Raw genomic sequence first — 20706 nt, forward strand, 5'->3', positions numbered from 1 at the left:
AAACAGCTGACATTGTGCGTTCTCTGTGGAGGCAAACAGATATAAGCAAGTCTCTCCCAACTGCCAAAAGAGACCTTGTGCAACCTCCGGATGGAGACGCCATTCATGATCGGCTGTGCATCGACGGCTGAGTTCGTCCACTCTGGCGTGCGTTGAGGGAACCCGCCAGATGTAGAACCACCAGGGAAATGCCCTGATGTTCCAGCCATGTCCAGACGCATAGTGCCTCCTGACAAAGGGTCCAGGACCGTACTCCACCCTGTTTGTTGCAGTACCACATGGCGGTAGTATTGTTCGCGAACACCTGCACTATTTTCCCTTTGAGAGAAGGAAGAAATGTTTTCAACGCAAGCCTGATCGCCCAGAGCTCCAGAAGGTTGATATGGAGCCCAGACTCTGCCGTAGACTGGAGGCCTCTAATCTCCACCTCTCACAGGTGGCCGGCCCAACCCAGAAGCGATGCATCTGTCACAATAGATAGATCTGGTTGGGCAAGGAGAGAGATCTGCCGTGGACCCAATGCGGATTCGCAAGCCACCACTGCAGGTCTTTCTCAGTCCCCTCCGAGATCTGGACCATCTCAGAGAGATTCCCCTGATGCTGTGCCCACTGAAACTTCAAGTCCCACTGCAGAGCCCACATATGCCATCTGGCATGTGTCACTAGCAGGATGCAGAAGGCCATGAGGCCCAGCAGCCTCAGAGTCATTGTGGAAGCTGGCTCTGTATATACTATATCAAAATGAGATATAGTGTGCATAGAGTCCAGGGGTTCCCAAAGAGGCTTGACAGAGGCAATAATAGATAATACTTATGCTCTATTTGTGGTAGTGTGGTCAAGCAGTTAGGCTTATCAGAGGGTAGTGTTAAGCATTTGTTGTACACACACAAGCAATAAGTGAAAACACACACTCAATGACTTAACTCCAGACCAATAGTTTTTTATGTAGAAAAGTATTCTTTTGTTTATTTATTTCTAGAACAACAAGATTAATTTAGCAGGTAAGTACATTAAATTAAAGGTACTTTGCACAGTAATACTTAGAACTTTGAAGGGAATCAACAATGTACACAGTTTTCTTTAAAATGACAAAAAGTTATTTTAAAAGTGGACACTGTGCAATTTGCTACAGTTCCTGGGACAGGTAAATAAACTACAGTTTTTGAGGTAAGTAACAAACTTATGGGTTCAATCTACGGGGCATAGGTAGCCCACCGTTGGGGGTTCAATATAACCCCAAACACCCAGCACTAGCAACATAGGGCCGGTTAGGTCCAGAGATCAAACAGGATCCAAAATAACGTGGGCCCCTATAGAGACAGGGGGTACTCCGGTTCCGGTCTGCTTGCAGGTGAGTACCTGCGTCGTCAGAGGGCAGACCAGGGGGTTTGTAGGAGTACTGGAGGGGCCCCAAGTAGGCACAAAAACCACACCCTCAGCGGCACGGGGGCGGGTGCAGTGTGAAAACAGGGCGTCAGGTTCTCAATAGAACTCTATAAAAGGATCCGGGGGTCACTTAGGAGCTGCAGGCAGGGCACAGGGGAGCCTCTTGGGTAAGCCATTGACTGGACAAGAATGAGGGCCGCCTGCAGGTAATTGCTGCACCAGTGATTGGTTTCTTTCGGGCCTGGAGGCTGCGGGTGCAGTGTGTCTCCAGGCAACAGACATCTTTGTCCCGGGCAGTCGGGGTCAGACGGGTTCTCAGGATTCCCTCTGCAGGCGTCATCATGGGGGTGTAGAGAGGTCAGCCCAGGGTAGACCCGTAGTTGAAGTCACCTGGGGATCCTCTTTGGCTAGTTGGTTTCTGTGGACACGGGCCGAGGGCATCGGGTCTAGAGTAGTTGGACTCACGCTTCTGGAGTGAGGTGAGAGTCCCTTTAAAGATGGTTTCTTTGTTTTCTTGTTGGACAGGTCCGCTGTCCACGGGAGTTTCTTGGTCCTCGGTGATGCAGGCAGTCACCTGGAGGCTTTTCAGGGGTCGCTTGTCCTGCAGAACGTGTTGCTTCTTCTCTTGCAGCTTTTTGAAACAGGAGACGGGCTGGTAGGGCTGGGGCTGAGTCAATTGTTGTCTCCTTCTCTGCAGGATTTTAAGCTCAGCAGTCCTTCTTCTTTCTTGAGGTCATCAGGAATCTGAAGAGCTGGGTTCAGGGTTGCCCCTAAATGCTAAATTTAGGGGTGTGTTAGGGTCAGGGGCAGTAGCCAGTGGCTACTGTCCCTGAGGGTGGCTACACCCTCCTTCTGCCCACTCCCTCTGGAGAGGGGGGACATCCCTATCCCTATTGGTCCTAATCCTCCAAAGCAAGATGGAGGATTTCTCCACGAGGGGGTCACTTCAGCTCAGGGCACCTTAGGGGTGGTCCTGGCTGAGGGGGTGACTCCTTTTGTTTTCCTCATTATTGCCGCCAAAAGTTGGGGCTTGTCTGGGGGGCGGGCATCTCCATTGACTGGAGTGCCCTGGGGCACTGTAACACCAGGCTTGAGCCTTTGAGGCTCACCGCCAGGTGTTACAGTTCCTGCAGGGGGAGGTGTGAAGCACCTCCACCCAGGGCAGGTTTTGTTTCTGACCACAGAGTGCACAAAGGCACTCACCCCATGTGGTCAGAAACTCGTCTGGAGGTGGCAGGCTGGCATAGACCGGTCAGCCTTACACTAGCAGTTGGGCTACAATACAGGGGGCATCTCTAAGATGCCCTCTGTGCGAATTTTTCAGTAAATCCCACACTGGCATCAGTGTGGGTTTATTGTGCTGAGAAGTTTGATACAAAACTTCCCAGTATTCAGTGTAGCCATTATGGTGCTGTGGAGTTCGTAATGACAAACTCCCAGACCATATATACTCATTATGGCTACCCTGCACTTACAATGTCTAAGGGTTTGACTTAGACACTGTATGGACATGGTGCTCATTCAACTATGCCCTCACATGTGGTATAGTGCACCCTGCCTTAGGGCTGTAAGGGTTGCTAGAGGGGTGAATTACCTGTGCTACAGGCAGTGGTTTGTGGGCATGGCATCCTGAGGGGAGTGCCTTGTCGACTTTGTCTTTTCTCCCCACTAGCACACAAAAGCTGCAAAGCAGTGTGCATGTACTGAGTGAGGGGTCTCTAAGGGTGGCATAATACATGCTGCAGCCCTTAGGGACCTTCCCTGGCCAGACGGCCTTTGGTACCAGGGGTACCTTTTACAAGGGATTTATCTGTGTGCCAGGGCTGTGCCAGTTGTGGAAACAAAGGTATTGTTTTAGGGAAAGAACACGGGTGCTGGGGCCTGGTTAGCAGGGTCCCAATACACTTTCAATCAAAGCTGGCATCAACACTAGGCAAAAAGTGGCGGGTGACCATCCAACAGTGGCATTTTCCTATAGTCAGTCTCACCGAAACCCAAGACAGAGGCTGAAAGATCGGAATCATAGCCTGGATATCTTGGACTCGCTTTTCAGGAGGATACACCCAAAACTGCACTGTGTCCAGAACAGCTCCGAAGAAAGGGAGCGTATGAGAGGGAGTCAGGTGTGACTTCCCTGGCCACACGGCCTTTGTTACCAGGGGTACCTTTTACAAGGGATTTATCTGTGAGCCAGGGCTGTGCCAGTTGTGGAAACAAAGGTATTGTTTTAGGGAAAGAACACGGGTGCTGGGGCCTGGTTAGCAGGGTCCCAATACACTTTCAATCAAGCTGGCATCAACACTAGGCAAAAAGTGGGGGGTGACCATCCAACAGTGGCATTTTCCTATAGTCAGTCTCACCGAAACCCAAGACAGAGGCTGAAAGATCAGAATCATAGCCTGAATATCTTGGACTCGCTTTTCAGGAGGATACGCCCAAAACTGCACTGTGTCCAGAACAGCTCCGAAGAAAGGGAGCGTATGAGAGGGAGTCAGGTGTGACTTCGGCACGGTGATAGTGAACCCCAGTATGTGCAGGAGGCTCGCCGTAGTCTGAAGGTGGGAGACGACTTTCTGGGGCTGGTCTGCCTTCAACAGCCAGTCGTCGAGGTAAGGAAAGACTGAGACCCCTAACCTGTGCAGATGAGCTGTAACGACCGACATCACTTTCGTAAACACATGAGGGGTGCTGGTAAGGCTGAAGGGGAGCACGGTAAACTGATAGTTCTCGTGACCTGCCACAAATCGTTGGTAACGTCTGTGGGCAGGCAGGATGGGGATGTGGAAATAAGCGTCCTGCAAGTCCAACGCTACCATCTAGTCTCCTGGGTATATGGCAGACAGAACCTGAGCCAGTATGAGCATTTTGAATTTCTCCTCCTTGAGGAAGTAGTTGAGGTCCCGAAGGTCTAGGATAGGACGTAAGACCTTTGGCCTTTTTCGGCACCAGAAAGTAGCGGGAATAACAACCTCAACCTACTTCTGGCACAGGGGCCTTCTCTATAGCTCCCTTGGCCAAGAGAGCCGTGACTTCCTGGCGGAGAAGTGCCAAATGATCCACCGGAAGTTGGCTGAGTGATGGCGGCGTGACCAGTAGGGCAGATTCGAAAGGGATGCAATAGCCCTTTTGATCTATCTGCAAAACCCACCTGTCCGTAGTGATGGATTTCCAATGGGGCAGGTGATGGCGAATCCTGCCGCCAACTGGATTGGAGTGAGGGGACGGACTAGGAGAGTTTAGAGGCTGCAGCGGGGACAGGGGTGGACTGGGTAGACCTCTGGTTCCCTGTCCCACGCCCACGTGGGATTCTACGTCCCCACCACGCATCGGCTAAACAGCATGGGTGGCACGGTGGCTGGGTGGGGGACGTGACAGGAAGCCCCTTCTGTGGCCACGAAAGAGGCAAAAGCGGACTGCTGGTGGTGAGGGGCAGCGGAAAGACCAAGGGACTGAGCCATAGCCTGGGAATCCCTGAATATCTCCAAGGCCGAGTCTGCCTTGTCTCCAAAGAGACATCAAAGGTAATGTCCATGAGAGACTGTTGGCCACCGTCGTAGCAACCGATTTGCCCAGAGAGTCAGTCGTGTCCAGCCCACATTGGATCGTGAACTTTGCTGCATCTCTCCTATTGTTGACAGCTTGGGAGACAGTAGCACGGGCCTCCTCCGGTATCTGCGGCAGAACATGCGCAACCGAATCCCACAGAGAGTAGGTATAGCAGACCAAAAGGCATGCAGTGTTCACGGACTGCAGCACGAGACTGGAGGAAGAAAACATCTGCTTCCCAAATTGCTCCAGCCTTCTTGATTCACTATCCGGGGGTGAAGAAGGGAATGCGCCTGAGGAAGTGGAAGCCTGGATGACAAGGCTCTCAGGCATGGGGTGTTGGGACAGGAATTTAGGGTTGTTCGGTGCGAGCCGATGGGGGTGCGCAACAGTCCTTTTCACAGGAGCCCCTGTGTTGGGTTTGGACCAAGTACCCAAAAGGACATCAGTGAGGGGTTCAATGAATGGCAAAAAGGGGCTGAGATGTGGAAACCCCTGGTTGAAGCACCTCTGTCAGGAGATTGGACCTGACCTCTACAGTAGGTAGCTCAAGGCCAAGGACCTCAGCCGCCCCACTGACCATCGTAGCATAAGTCGATCCCCGCCGTAGCCACAGTAGGAGGAGACAGCATGCCAGCGTCTGTAGAAGTGTCCAGTCCACTGACTTCACCCAATTTCTGTGCCCAGCCAAAGATGGGTCGTCCTGGTATTCATATGGATCCAGGGACCCCCTCCAATCCTTCCCTGAATTCGTACCCATCGGGAAAAGGGTCCAAATCTGACCTGGGGTGAGTAGGGCCCATCGAGGACAGAGGCGACGTCGACATTGATAGTGGGCACTACTGACATCGGGAGCATCAACAATCAAACTGGCACCGGGGAAGGTCTCCGTGGTACGACCGGCGTCGGGGCAGATCCACGAGCGGATCCAGAGGGAACCTCAGTGGACGGAGCCAAAGCCACCGGCACGGAACCTGAATGCCCCTCGACCGAACCCCTTGGGCTCCAAGGTGCCGTATCAGGGTCGGTCCACCCAAAAGTGAGGCACATGGCCTCATAGAACTCTTTAAGTTGGGCAGGGGTCGCTCCGGCTCCTGGAAATTCAGTTAGGCACGGAGAGGACCCAGAAGCAGGCTCCGAGGATGGAGGCCTTGAGCATTGATGCTCCTCCCGTGTCGCATCAGCCGAGTGACGGGGCAAAGTCGAAGGGCGACGGGACCGCTTCGACTTCTTTTTCTTCTTACCTGTGCCAGAAGATTTAGAGGCAGACGAATGGTGGTAGACCGGGACCTACGCAGAGTTGAGCGCCCTCAAGGCCTTTGGGTGCATGGCCCGGCACTCGGAGCACGACTTCGGGTTGTGGACGCGCCCCAGGCACCACCAACAAACCTGATGCGGATCTGTCACCGACATCATGGGGTGACAGCCCTCGCACTTCTTGAAACCAGTCTTCGGGGACATCGGTCAAAAAGAGACCGGGGTAGCTCTCTCCGGATCAGCGCGTGGCGCGGAAAGAAAAGAACTGACGTCGCTGTGCTGAGGCGGCATCTATGTACTACTCCCGACATCATCACCACGACTACGATGCCCGCAGAGTCGACCAACGCCACCTACCCTCGCGCAAGGGTATTGCTCAAAGAAAAATCTCCGGATTTAGTCTGACGCCTGGGGGAAATCCTAAGGTAAGAAATTGGCAACTAGAAGGCTCTATCAGATGTGATTATATCTAACGAAGTAATCGGACAATCCCCCAGAATGGGTAAGACTCGGACTCTGACTTGTGAAGAGAACACAAAGAGGAACAGGCGTCCAGGATCACCCCAAGCACAGTACATGACCTTATGTAGGAAATATGAATAATCGCATCATCAGATAACCAGCACAAAATTAAGAGCCAGGGCCATACGATGTCTTAGCACCCCTGGATTTAAATTGCTTTGTAAATATTGGATGGTATTGTGGTCAGTCAAAGAATTACAAGCTCCACATGTGTATGCCTTCTTTTTACTTTTGGTATTGACTTGGCAGCCTGAAAGAAGTGCAAGATGAGCAGTGAGTATACTTCTTTCTATAGTAGCCCTTTATTAAACTACAGCTAACAGAAATTGCATGCCATGGTATAGTATAGATCTGGCCTCCAGGCACATCTTAGGGTGATGTACTTCTCACAAGCTTAGGTGCTCATTTTTGGCATTTCCAAGACCAGGGCCAATCTGGCTGGGGGATAAGCAGAGTGTAGAGCGTCCATGTACAGTGTCTATACAGAACTACTACAATGGGGGTGAGAACAAAATTAAAAGCAAAACAATCACAACAATTTCTCAACTGGGTTAAACCGATAATGTCTGTGTTCTGAAAACTGTCCACCAGTATTCCATAGGGGAGTGCCTTATCTCTGGGTGTCACATCTACTGAGTGGGGGTGAGATGCAAATTTAAGCCTGAAAGGTGTTCCAGAGGGAAAAAGACCAAAGTATTGCATTGGTAAGTGTGTGAGGGGGCAGCAGAGGCCGGAAGTGTCCACCAGAATATAAAATGGGTTGCCAGCTATCAGAGGGGACGCTTCCATTAAAGACCCCCAATCATGCTGAGAAGCATCGATCGGTGAGTGCCCAGTTTCAGGACAGTCTCTTGTCTGTCTTTGCTGACTGTCAAGATATTTGTCTCACACATCCAAGTGAGTTGCCGCTCTTTGTCGCAGGGCAAGTGAATGTCAAATGGTCATCTCAGTGGATGCCCTTTAAGAAGATCTCTCAGCCAAGGAAACAGTGGGGGTGTCACTATGGACTTCCAGGCTATTTCTGTGCAGCGCTTTAGGAGAATGACTGTCAAATCGGCAAACTTAGTAGCATATTTGTTCTTGTGTATACAAGCGGTCAATCCTAGGAAGCAGTGTAGGGGATCTAACTGTAGGGTCAACCCATATTAACAGGCTGTATCTGTATTGCTTCCATCCATTATCGCTCAACTTCCCAGCAAGCCCACACCACGTTGTTTAAGTCTGCCTCTGAGCAAGAGCCTCATGGGCATTTTGGGTTTGTCTGGAAAGATGCGATGGATACACATAGAGGTGAGATAGGTCTGGTGCACATAATTGAACAGGGTGTATTTCAGGTGAGAATTTCTGTACACACCCCAGATCTGTTCCAAAATACAGAACCATTGTCTGTCCAAAGGTCCTGTCCAATAGACAGAACCCACTTATCCCTCAAGGCATGGCGGTTCTGATTGCAAGGTTCCAGCAACCCTTTGTATATTAGAGTTATCGCATGTTTGCTCACACTGTGCTCCAGCAATCCTTGTAATGCTGCAGAGGTGGTGGGTTTGGTATGCTCATGGCCCCATAAAGCCTCAGTGGCCGCTGTCAGTACGTTGTAGGTCAACAACTGGTGCTCATGAATGTTGTACTGTTCTCTGAGGTCTTGGAAGGACATTAGGATTTTAGTTTCATACAGGTTGGCCACTTAAAGGATACCCACCTCCATCCAGAGTCTAGTGTTATGACAATCCACCACCTCATGGAGCTCCGGAAGCACCCACAGCGGTAAAGTGGAAGTGTATGGCACTGGACCATGCTCCGGGGTCACTGCTTGCCCCAATAAAGCTTGGCTACTTTGGCGAGACGTCCCACATTTAGGGTGTCTCGTTGGAGGTCCATAAGCCAGCATAGTATGCCACAGCCATCCCTATCCCAAATGATAAATGGCAGCCATTGACAGCCATCACATGGGCCACTGTAGCTGCCCAAATTCTTAATACATCTTGTAATTAGGAGACCCCCTTTTTTCCAGTGGGGCATGTAGCTTGGGTAAAGTCACTCTTTTTCTCCCCATGCCTCATATGAAGTCATAAAGGATCATGTTCAGTTCACGTAAAAAAGCATTGGTGGAAGAAGACCGTTAGTGCTGAGAAATGATGAAGCAGCGGGCAGTATTTTCGCAATTGAGGCTCTATCCATTGGGGAGAATGGCGGAGAACGAGATGCATCTGTAATGGCCTTTCCCATGTTACCTTCTAATAAATCTCGCTCTGTGTGACATTCACCTCAAGATATCAGAAGGGGTTCTATTGCCAGAACAGCCCCAAGTGGCATGGTCCCTCCCGCTCCGACTTAGAGAGTTTGTGCAAGGTGAATAAGCAGGATTTTGTCCAGTTTAATCTCTAGACTGAGACCTGCCAAAATAATCCATCACCTCCATCAACAGGGGCAAGTTTGTACACAAGTCCCAGAGATAGATAAGAGCATCAGGTGCATAAAGTAAAATTGCCTCTCAGGAATCACTGCTTAGTATTCCTCACTGTGGACCTTGCTGCCGGAATAGTCCTGTCAGTGGTTCTAGTGCCAGGGTGAATATAACCAGAGTGAGCTGGCAGCTCTGCTTGGTGCCCCTATGCACCTGAAAAAAGGTGCTCAGATGTCTTTGCCTATGTGCACCCTGACGAATGGCTCTGTGTGCAGTAGAGAAATCCCCTTATATATCGCTGGACCAAGATCCATGCTATGTAGCACTCCTCGAAGATAAGGCCAGCCCATGGTATCAAAGGCCTTTTCAAAGTTCAGAGAGAGTGCTACACATGGAGGCGACACAGATGGGGGTGCTCATCCACATGGCGAAACAGGCACCTCAAATTGAGGAATGTATTTCTTTCAGGGATTAAACCATTGTGGTCATGGTGAACCAATTTAGAGACATATGGCAACAGCCAATTCAACATTACCTTCCCAAGGATCTTACAGTCAGTGTTGAGGAGGGAGAGCAGTCAGTACAAGCATACCTCCAATGGGTCCCTGTTCGGCTTGAGAAGGATCACAATCAATGCCTCTCTCATGGACACGTGAAGGGTGCCTTTGTCTTTGGCAGACTGAAACAGCTGGTGTACCTTTGGAGCACGTGTTGCTCTGTAAGTCAAACAGAAATCTACAGGGAGCCCATCTGTCCCCAGGGTTTTATAATGTGCCATCTGGTCTATCGCCAGGCAAATCTGAGCACTCATCAACAGCTCGTCAAGAGTGCGGCGTTGGAGGGGGTTTAGGCTGGGGATCGGTAAACTGTCAAGGTAAGCTGATAAGGTGAACTCCTCAAGCTCATCTTCCTCCCGAAAGAAAGACCTATAGCAATTGAAAACTGTAGCATTATTGCACCACCTGTATGGTGAGTATGTTTCCCGTTGGAGCCCTAATTGTGTTCAGTTGGGGTCTATCTGACTCCGAGCACAACAACCAAGCCAGTGTATGCCCTGCTTTGTCACCCTCTGCATGTTGTCTGGCTACATATTCTGTGCCATCTAGCCTGTTTCACACCATATTCAGTATTGAGACAGAGACCCCATGTCACCACCCTGAAAGCATCCCACTCCACCACTCTGTCAGTTGCTGTGCCCTTGTTGGACATAAAGTACTGGAGAACATGTGTGCTCATGGACTTGCAAGATATGTTATCCAGGAGTGACTAGGTATCTAGCCTCCATGTGGGGATTGGAGTTTGCCAATCTACCCCAGTGCATTGTTACCTTGAGGGGATTGTGGTCTAACAAAGTTTGACCCCTGCAGAATGAAGTCATGGTGGAGTTTCAGAGAAGGTCGATTCTTGTGTGAAGTTGGTGGATCTGGGAAGGGTGTGAATACTTCCTCATGAGATGATTGAGGGAGCACCATATGTCTTGGAGTCAGCTGTGAGTTAACCAGTCCACAATGGAGCATGAGGTCCGGGCCACTTGTGTGCAATGGAATGGAGGGTTAGACCTGTTCTTGTTAGTGTCATGTTCGCAATTAATGTCCCCATCCCATATGCTTGGTGCATTTAGGTCATCTACCATCGCTGGGGTTAGGGTGTCTAGGAAGAGGGGCTCTCCAGTGTTGAGATCGCTACAAGGGTGATAGGTGCATCATCCAACCTCCCTTCCACCACATGCTGTCCCTTAGGGTTGATCTTTTAGCGAGTGGTTGCAAGTAGCACCATAGGTGCCACCCATATCAGCACTCCTCTAGCATATGCCGAGTAGGTCATTCCCACAATCTGACCTCTCCATCGGCATTGAAGTGTGTGCAGATCTGTGGCTGTCATGTGCATTTCTTGGAGGTAAGCTATGTGGGTTTGCCTGTGCCTCAAATAAGAGTGTACCAGATGGCGACATCTAAGCACCACAATCCCCCGCACATTCCTGGATAAAAAGTTGTATGAGGATGGGAAATCAGGTGGATGGGAAATCATGTGTGGTATTTCTTTCGTCCCACTCCTCCCTGTCCCCTAAGCCCCCTGGGTTGTGTGTGCTCCCCTGCCTCGCCTCCTTTGGTGACTCACTGGCGACTGTCCAGAGAAGAGAAAGCAAAATGAAACATTAACGTAAACCCCAGCTACCCTCCCCAGGTTGGAGCAAGAACAAGCCCTAGACCACTTACAAACCACAGGACATAGCAAAGCTAACAAGGTCCACCAGGGCCAGAGAAAGGGGATGTCCATTTGTGGCAAGATTGTGAGTACCTTGCCCGCCCACAGTACAGGATAGAGCCCCTCCCTAATACAGGTATGGCAACCCAATGTACAGATCAATAATAAAAGATATAGCACTTCAATTCAAATCCCCTAGTCTGCAGTCATTGGGGTGAGGGCAGGGCCATCTTGAGGATTAGGAGGAATGTCGACTACGGCCTGGGCCTGTTCCCCATCCAGTGAGCCCACAGACCGATTAGGGAAAACTGTGGTTTGGCTGTGGTGAGATTCTAGTTGAGCGATTGTCTGCTTGCTCGCGGCTGGTTGTTCTGTGGGTCTGCCCTTGTATAAGCCATTTCTCTGTTAGGAGGGTCATCATCGTCATTGACCACCAGCTCTCAATGTGCCACTCAGTGGTGCAACCCCTTTGGACTCCAGCCAATGCCTCGGCCGGCAATGCGAAGAAGTGAGTGTTTCCAGAGTCCATGTTGCACAGCTTAGCCAGGAATATCAAGGAGTATCGCAGGCCCTTTTGCCGAAGCTGTTGTTTAACTGGTATGAAACATCCTTGCTGGATAGCCCGCTGTCTAGTGTGGGTAAATAGTCACTGGGCAATTGTGAATATGCCAAAGGCCCTTTGCACAGGCAACTGTAGCATGTGGTTGAGATCCTGGTAGTTGAAGGGTCGCCCCACAACTGGTTTGGGTGAAGCCCTTGGGGGAGATAAAATACCAGGGACCCTATGGGTGCTCTCCACTGAGAGGAAGTTGGACCGTTTCCTGCCAAGCACAGTGTTAAGCAGACAGTCCTCAAGAAATAGGTCCACACTGAGGCCTTCTGCTCTGTCCGGGAGCCCCATTATGCAGACGATGTTGTATCACGATCAACACTCTGCATCATCCACTCTACTGCACAAAAGTGTCACTTATGCCTGGAGAGCCTGTAGTTGGGATTACATGTCCATCATGAAAGGGTGCAGTCCAGCTAGAGCAGATTTGTTTGACCCCATCTTATCTCTTAATTTGGCTTAATTGGCTGTGAGGAGGCTCATTTCAACTGTCAAGGTATCCAGTTTCAGGTCCAATATGGCCTTGACATCCTCAATGGCCCCCAGAGCTCGTCAAACTTGTCTGTAGATGAGGGCATGTCAGGAAGAGTGATGGTGGCTACACCTCTTGGTGTGGTGAGGGCAGATAGCAGGTGGGATGGACCCCCTGTTTTCAGGGCCCCTTTCAGGCAGCGCTGCTTAACTATGACTGCAGATGTCAAGACCTGCTCTCGGTGTGATGCAGTCTAGTGTAAGAGCCAGGCAAGGAGGTGCACCAGGGCTTACCTTAATTAGGTCGTCAACAAGGAACCCCCAGGAGCACTGCACGACAGTTCCTCCGGCAGTGTTTACATACCCCACTGGAAAGGGGCTCTCCTGCATTGGCAGCAGTCAACAGGGGCTATCCAGGTGTCCCTTTGCCTTGTCACCTGTGGAAAGCACCTGGGAGGACTGATTCAGGTACACTGAGCTGAGCAAGCCCTTCATGACAGGTAAGGCTCTCCCTGTATTTAGTCCAAGGAGGGGGGAGATGAAGACTGACATGTTGGGTCCAAGGAAGAAGTGGGCCTAGTGGACCAGGGCCTACCAACGTGAGACAGTTGGAGGAGGTATCCAAGATTTCCACTCGCTATGGTACTGCCTTCACCGTGAACATATTTGCCAGGGGTGACCCCCCCCCCATGTCCGAAGCAGCACAATGGTGCACCCTCATGGGGGGGGGTACTGCCTGTGGTTGCTGCACAGGGGCTCGCCTCACACCACGGCCCAGCTAGCTGGATTGCGGGATCATGCAAGTCCCAGCTGCAGCCTAAGCAAGATGCCACCACTCCCTTCTGGATACCTCAGGATGCTCTTGGCAGTGTTCGGGAGAGGGTCATTGGTCTGCAGGATGAAGTGGGGCAGGTGGGCAATGCAGAGTTTTTCACCATGTGTCCACCCCGGCTGCCATCTTGGCCACGCCCCCCGAGCTGAAAGTGTAGTCTGTTTTATTGCTCATCTTAGTTTCAGTGGGGAGCCATTGCCTTCCTATTCAGGGATGGGAAAGTTGGGACTGTTATGGTTGTATGTCAAGTTAGATTGGTTGGCGATGAGGAAAGCAGTACTGTCAATTTGTGAAGCCAGTGTGAAATGTGGAAGGGGGCTCTATGTAAAACATAGGAGTATCCTCCATGTCGCTACTGCAACTGGTAGGAATAGTCTAACAATAATTCCCAAAATGCGACAGGAATCCCTAGGATGAAGTTGCTTACATGGAATGTTAATGGACTTACTAATAGGAACAAAAGGTGTGGGGTTCAGGCATATATAAAGACGAGAGGGGTACAAATGGCCCTACTACAGTAAACCCTCCTCACTCTACCTGAAGGGAGACCCCTTAAGACACGTTGGGGATGCCAGCTTTACTTCACAGAGTAGTCAGCATTTGCCCAGAGAGTGCTTATGTGGATTAGGCCTGGCATCCTCTTCCAAGTAACAAAGGAAACGAAAGACAAGGAAGGAAGATATATTATTTTTGGGTGGGAGGGAGACTAGAGAAGCATGACATCAGTTTAGTGAACAAACATGGTCCAAATGTGGATCATGCAGGATTCCTAGATATACTAACCAAGCAGTTAGGAGGCGATGATCTAATATTCATTCCAAACAGGGGGTGACTTTAATTGTCTGGCCTTCTCAATTCAGAAACTGTTTTTCAGCAGTTGCTGAATGGATGAGCCTTAACTGTTTAAAACTAAATGAAAGCAAAATGGAAGTTGCAATGGCTAGATATGCGACTAATGCCCTTAACTAATGCGGGGATTATTCAGAACTTCAAGCGAACTGGAGTAAATACAGCACTTTCCTCGTTCACTAAACTAGAGAGTAAGAAATCAAGAGAAGCTTGTAAAAACATCATGGGAACAGACAACAGACCGAGGCCCTGATTCTGACCTTGGCGGACGGAGGAGGCCGTCCGCCAAGGTACCGCCGCCAAATGACCGTACCGCGGTCAGAAGACCGCGGCGGCCATTCAAACATTTCCTCTGGGCCGGCGGGCGCTCTCCAAAAGAGCGCCCGCCGGCCCAGAGGAAATGCCCCTGCAACGAGGACGCCGGCTCAGAATTGAGCCGGCGTAGTTGCAGGGGTGCGACGGGTGCAGTTGCACCCGTCGTGTATTTCAGTGTCTGCAATGCAGACACTGAAATACTTTGCGGGGCCCTCTTACAGGGGCCCCTGCAGTGCCCATGCCATTGGCATGGGCACTGCAGGGGCCTCCAGGGGCCCCGCGGCACCCCCTACCGCCATCCTGTTCATGGCGGGTTTCCCGCCATGAACAGGATGGCGGTAGGGGGTGTCAGACTCCCCATGGCAGCGGAGCGCGCTCCGCCGCCATGGAGGATTCCCCCGAGCAGCGGAAAGTCGGCGGGGGACCGCCGACTTTCCGCTTCTGACCGCGGCTGAACCGCCGCGGTCAGAATGCTCGTGGGAGCACCGCCAGCCTGTTGGCGGTGCTCCCGTGGTCGGTGGCCCTGGCGGCCACCGGCCGCCAGGGTCAGAATGACCCCCCCGAGTGTATTCCGGCCTTGCAACATGCACACTGTACAAATACATGAAGACCTGGTGCGATAAAGAAATACAGACGGGAGGTGACCTATATAGAGGGGACAGGATACTGGAGTTGATGGACTTCTTTGGGTTACCTCCAAGAACCTGTCCCATACCCGTCTACAACAGCTACTTTAAAACATACTTGGAAGGTAGTAAATAATGAACCCGCCACACACAAAGGTATGAAATTAACGTGCACTATTAATGATAAATACATAACAATCACACAGTTATACCATACTACAATAGATGGTTTGAGAGAAAGATGGGTGGAGGATGTAAATAGACTGATTAGTGGGGGAAATGGCTCTCAGAATGCCCGATGATTCAAACTGATTTTCTTTTACTATATACAACGTCTCTACATTACACCCAGAAAAAATACACTTTACTGGCGCACAGGCGCAATGCCCTAATTGTAATGAAGAGGAAGCAGGCCTGTTTCATATGGTTTAGTCCTGCCCTAACTTGGCACAATGCTGGAGGAAAGTAAAACAATGCATTGGGACAGACACAGAAAGACAATTCACCATGAGTCCCGAAAGTTGTATACTTGGAATATTCCCCAGTCCCAAGAAAAATAAAGTGACAAGTAAGTTCATAGACCTAGCATTCGTGCTGGCCAAACATCGAATAATCATAGGATGTAAAATTACTGTAGGACCGAGCAATAGCAACTGGAAAAAAAAGAGTTGCTCAAACAGGCTATAAAGCATGCTGCGATTGAAAAATGCAAAGAGGGGCAGGAGCACAATGGATATAGCTAGAGACTGGGAGGCAATTATGACCACACTAAGAGATGTATATGTTCACACCTGACAGGCTCTCCAGAATGGTTGGATTAGTTTAGCATGTTGCATAACCCTATTGTTAATGTTCCTAAATGATGATGAGATTGAGTGTTGGCGTATAACAGGCCATATGAGGCCCTGAATGGAAGCATTTAGTGGGAAAGGCATGTGATTGCACTTTCCCACCAGGGGCAGAGGGTTGGAGCACTAGAACTATTGTAACTAATGATTAGACAGAGCCTACGAGAGTTCTGAAGAGATCATTATACTATGTGCTGACCATCCTTGATTAAAGGCATCGGATATAAGTTCCATATATGTTAAACTGATGGTTGTAACACTGATAAAATTTGTTTTGAAAAAAAGAGATGATCTGTGGAGAGGAACTATGGATATGTGACGTCATTTGCATGGCTTAATTGGGACCATCGACGTTATTCGCTTCTAGCATATAGAAGGCCATGTTTAGCTTAAATCTTGCCTATCGTACTTTATGGGGCTGCATAATGTTTCCCCCCCTGTAATATAGATCATGATGCACACTAGGCACCATTTTTGGGGTTCAATTCTTCTTCATCTGAGACAATTACACTAGAATTGTCTTGCAAGTCTGCATGGGAAAGCACTTTGGCTACCCACTTAAACTGAATGATCAGTAAAGTGTTTCACAGGTACCTTCCAATACATTTCTCTCTAATTAAAAGTGAGAAAAATTAATTAAATACATTCTGTAATAACAAATAGAGCTGTGATTTAACACTCAAGTACTTGGTTTAAGTAACTTATTTGTACAGCCAGTGTATGCCAAATACATTTAAAGCCCGTGAGTGCCAGCTCAAATAAAGGATTCAGGATTGCACATCTGTACCTTCTGGAAAGCAAGCCCACATTCTCTGTGAACACTAGTTTTTTTAAATTCTGTACTTACACAATCCCATTTTTATTTGGGCAAGATATCCAATGTTAAATGTACACTTAAGATGTTTAGGCTTGGGATCTCCCTTTTTAGGTCTGGCAGTAGCCAAGACCATCTGATTTTACTACAATATTATGCATAACATACTTAAACGGCCTTGAGCCACCTCCCTTCACCCATTGGTCTGTTCTTGTGTCATCCCCATGTTGTTTCTGCTCCCTTTTTTTCTTCAATTCTTTCCATTTTTTGTTCTTTCTGCCTTTTTCCTTTCTTTTTTGCATTCTTTCCTTTTTCGTTACCTACTGTGCTTCCTTTCCTTCTTTTGTTCTTTCTTTCTTTGTTTTGCCTTCTTCCTTTACTTTCTCCTTATCTTTCTTTCGTTTTACCTTCTTTCATTTTTTTGCCTTCTTTTCTTTTTCTTTCCTTCATTTCTCCTTTCAGTTTTTTCTTTTTCATTCTTTCTTCTTTCTTTCTTTCCTTTTTGCCTACTTTTTTCTTTCATTCCTTTGCACTCTTTTCCCTACTCCTTTCACTTTTTCCTTTTTTGCCTTCATTCCTTTTTCTTTCCTTTTTTGTATCTTTATTTCTTGCCTTCTTTACTTTTTTCCCTTTTTCATTGCTCTTTTTTTGGCCTTCCTTTCATTATTGTCTGCCTTCCTTCTTTTGCATTTTTCCTTATTTCTTTCATTCTCCCTTAATTCATTTGTCTTTACTTTCTAGCATCTTTATTTCTTCCCTTCTTTGCTTCTTTCCCCTTTTCGTTTCTTCTTTCTTTTTTGCCTTCTTTCCTTCTTGCTTAGATTAGTTTTTCCTTCTTTCTGTCATTCTTTTTTGCTTTTTTCTGCTTTCTTTCCTTTGTTCTTTCTTTTTGCTGGCTTTCCTTTCCTTCCTCTTTGTATTGCCTTCTTTCTTGCATTCTTTCCACCTTTATTTATTTTTTCCTCCTTTATTCTTTCTTTTTTCCTGCCTTCTTCTTCTATTTCCCCATACTCTCTATTTTGCCTTCTTTCTTTCTTTTTTGCCCTCTTTCCTTTTTTGCCTTTTTTAAAATCTTTTTTCCTTCTTGCCTTCTTCCCTTTTTTCTCTTCTTTCCTCCTTACTCTCTTCCTCCATTCCTTTTCCCCTCCCTCCCTTTTTGCCCGTCTTCCTTTCTTTTTTGTCTGCCTTCCTTTTTTCCTTTCTTCCTTACTTTCTTCCTTGCATTCTTTCTCAAAAGTGAGGCTAGCAGCCAATGCCAAACCGATTGTTGTTTTAGTTCTGTGTTAGCCATGACCTTTTGATTTTACTAAAAGTAGGTATAACACTGTTACTTACAGGGTTTTTCATATATTAGTCTATGATTGTGTAATTAATTCCACCCACTCAAGCATGCATCAAGGGGCAATGTTAGCCCACTTTGGCCACTGATTGACCTCACTGTGAGTTACTACATGCTGCCCTTTCACATGGAGCACATCCACACACAAGGCAATGCTTGTTATAAGTGTGGGCACTTGAGCGGGTACTAACAGGGTGAGAAAGATGTGTCGCCTCTGTGGTACTTTGACAGAAACATAGCATCACGTTATTACAGACTGCTGTACAATGATCTTATGCTGCTACAGTGTGCCCAGCAGTTCTAGGCATGTGGTTTATGGAGCCTTGCCCAATCTGGATTCTTATTATGAGTGCACCAATTTTAAAAGATGTTTCAATATTGCTCTGACATTATGTGGGATAGCTGTTGTAACATTGCTGTGCTGTGAGACTTAACATATCCTCATAAGAGGGATGTGAATGATTTGACTTGCTAGAATTATGACTAAGACACTATTTCGACTGATTATGTGCAACTTATATTTTTTGTGATGTTTTAAAGTTAGTATTTACTGTTTGCATTGTTTTATCAAACCAATAGGAAACTTTGATAATGTGAATAAAATATTTAACTTCAAGTTAATAGTTGGATATACGGTAACAAGCAACTTACGTTTTGCCTTTTCTATTTTGCCTACAGTGATGACCTGGTGTCTGTTTGCCAGCAGTCATCAATCAGCGAAGAAACTAGAATCAATGGCAAGGAAGATGTTTTGGAAATGGAGGATATACCAATATTCAGTGCAATACCCATAGAGGCTGTTAATGACTATGACAAGATCAAGATAATTGAGGCAATGAATAATGAATTAGAAGACATGGAAAAAGATATTTCAGAAACAACTGATTTGCAAGAACCTGATGTTCCATACCCAAATTTGGACAGTGACGTCTAGGCATGTACAGTGGCAAGCAAGACGTGATGATTTTACCAGTAATTTATTTCTCTGTTGCAATAAGGAGATCCCTTTACAAAATTAATTGTATGTCAGTCAAAGATGTCCATAAAACGGTACACATTATAAAATACATAAAATATTACTGAATACACGTCAAATAAAGCATCCTTTTAAAATTAATTACATGTAATCCAATACAGTGTTCTAGGTATGGTAAAGAAGTGTGGACTAATGCCCCGGACACTCACCAGTAATTTTCATTACTCTGAGTTCTAGTCTTCGTTGTCACAGTTCTAAATGTAGGACGTTTTCCTTGTACACAGAACTGCCTTGCTTACACAAGTCAAATATTTTCTCTACTTGGAATATTGTGCGCAATAACTATAACACTATGATTCTCCTTTTCCTTGTAAGGTAGAGCCAAACAATTGTATTTCCTGTTTTCTCCAAGAATATAAAAGGCAATTTGTCAACTTGTGGATTCTTAAGATCCCCTCTGAAATGGGCCTGGTGGAAATTTGGAGTGTGACAAGGAAGACAAGGGCTCAGAGTGATGAAGATTACCAGTAAGTATTCGGGAGATTATCTCCTCGTTCATCTTCTTTGTCCCAGTCCTAACCGTGTGTGGATATATCCAAGCGTAGGAGAAAGCTTATAAAAAAACGGAGACATAATACTGCATATTTAATGTTAACTAAATAGAAATCATCACACTTGCTAATACAGGTATTCCAGAGTTTGCTAAATAACCTCCACCAGTTTGTAGTTTATAGCAAGAGATGCATATAAGTGAGTAGGACTATGAAAGTTGCCAAAACAATGTCCTTAAGAGAAGTTCCTATAAACACACACCTTGAAGCTGCTACCCAGCACCATTGACCTGCCCTGCACTGGGACTGGAAGCTCTTGGTATGAACGAGGGTACGATTCCATGCAAAGCACAACCATCTACTCAAAGTCAATTTTGTTAGGTGAAGTCCAGGTTTGAAGATCCAAAAGCCACCACCAAGAGTCAACCTTCCAAAAACAAGCAGTATGATTCAAGTATGTACACAGTGCAAGATGGACTGCAAATGTGTTATGAAGTTCTTCTTTTTTTGATGTTGGAGATGGAACAAAAACTGTAAGCACCAGTTCTGGTTCACAATTAAACTAAGTGGGAATTGTGGGTTAAAACGGGTAAAAAAAAAAGGGTCTGAAACAATTTGTCTTTAAAAACGAAAGAATAGTGAGATAGATATTAAGGGTCTCAACTCACCTTTATGCTTACAAGAGCAGATAGCCTCTAAAACAGTACCTTGTCGGCTTGTATGGCAAGTGCTCCACAGGTTCAATGAGGTTGTGTAACACCTGCATTATGACCTGAAGGCCCCAAGATGGGATTCGGAGACCGAAGGTCTGGTTTTCAAGAAGATACGTAGAAATAACCTGGTCATTAAATCAGAGACTGGCTGGACCTCTGTCCCTCTGAGTGCTTGACTGCCACCCAAAGGCTGTGTAAAGTTGAGGTTGCTAGGGGTAAAGCAAATCAGTCCTGCAAAAAAATCAAAAATCTTAGATGGAAGACAAGTAGAAGCTTGCAATCTATTCAATGTACACCAGATATGAACGTTTTTCCAGTGTCTCACATAGATCAGAAAGGGAGCTGGATGCTGGATGGCGAGAGAGCTGAATACTGACCGCTACCATACTGTAATTTCCTAACGCTTTCAACCTTTGCCTTTCTATTTTCAAACCCCCTCCCC

The 20706-nt window shown here is 47.6% G+C and overlaps 1 protein-coding gene across 2 annotated transcripts in view; it reads left to right on the forward strand.

Annotated features, from left to right (window-relative positions):
- DKK3 (dickkopf WNT signaling pathway inhibitor 3) overlaps positions 1-19123 on the forward strand; it is a 269373-nt gene extending 250250 nt beyond the window's left edge. For both annotated transcript variants that reach the window (XM_069223597.1, XM_069223598.1), the window contains one exon: positions 18703-19123. In XM_069223597.1, the coding sequence (XP_069079698.1) occupies positions 18703-18958 (256 nt within the window). In that variant the 3' untranslated portion in view covers positions 18959-19123. The remainder of the gene's footprint in view (positions 1-18702) is intronic.
- The last annotated feature ends 1583 nt before the right edge of the window (positions 19124-20706 follow it).

This window comes from Pleurodeles waltl, chromosome 3_1 (assembly GCF_031143425.1).
Source record: "Pleurodeles waltl isolate 20211129_DDA chromosome 3_1, aPleWal1.hap1.20221129, whole genome shotgun sequence".
In the NCBI taxonomy this organism is placed as follows: domain Eukaryota; kingdom Metazoa; phylum Chordata; class Amphibia; order Caudata; family Salamandridae; genus Pleurodeles; species Pleurodeles waltl.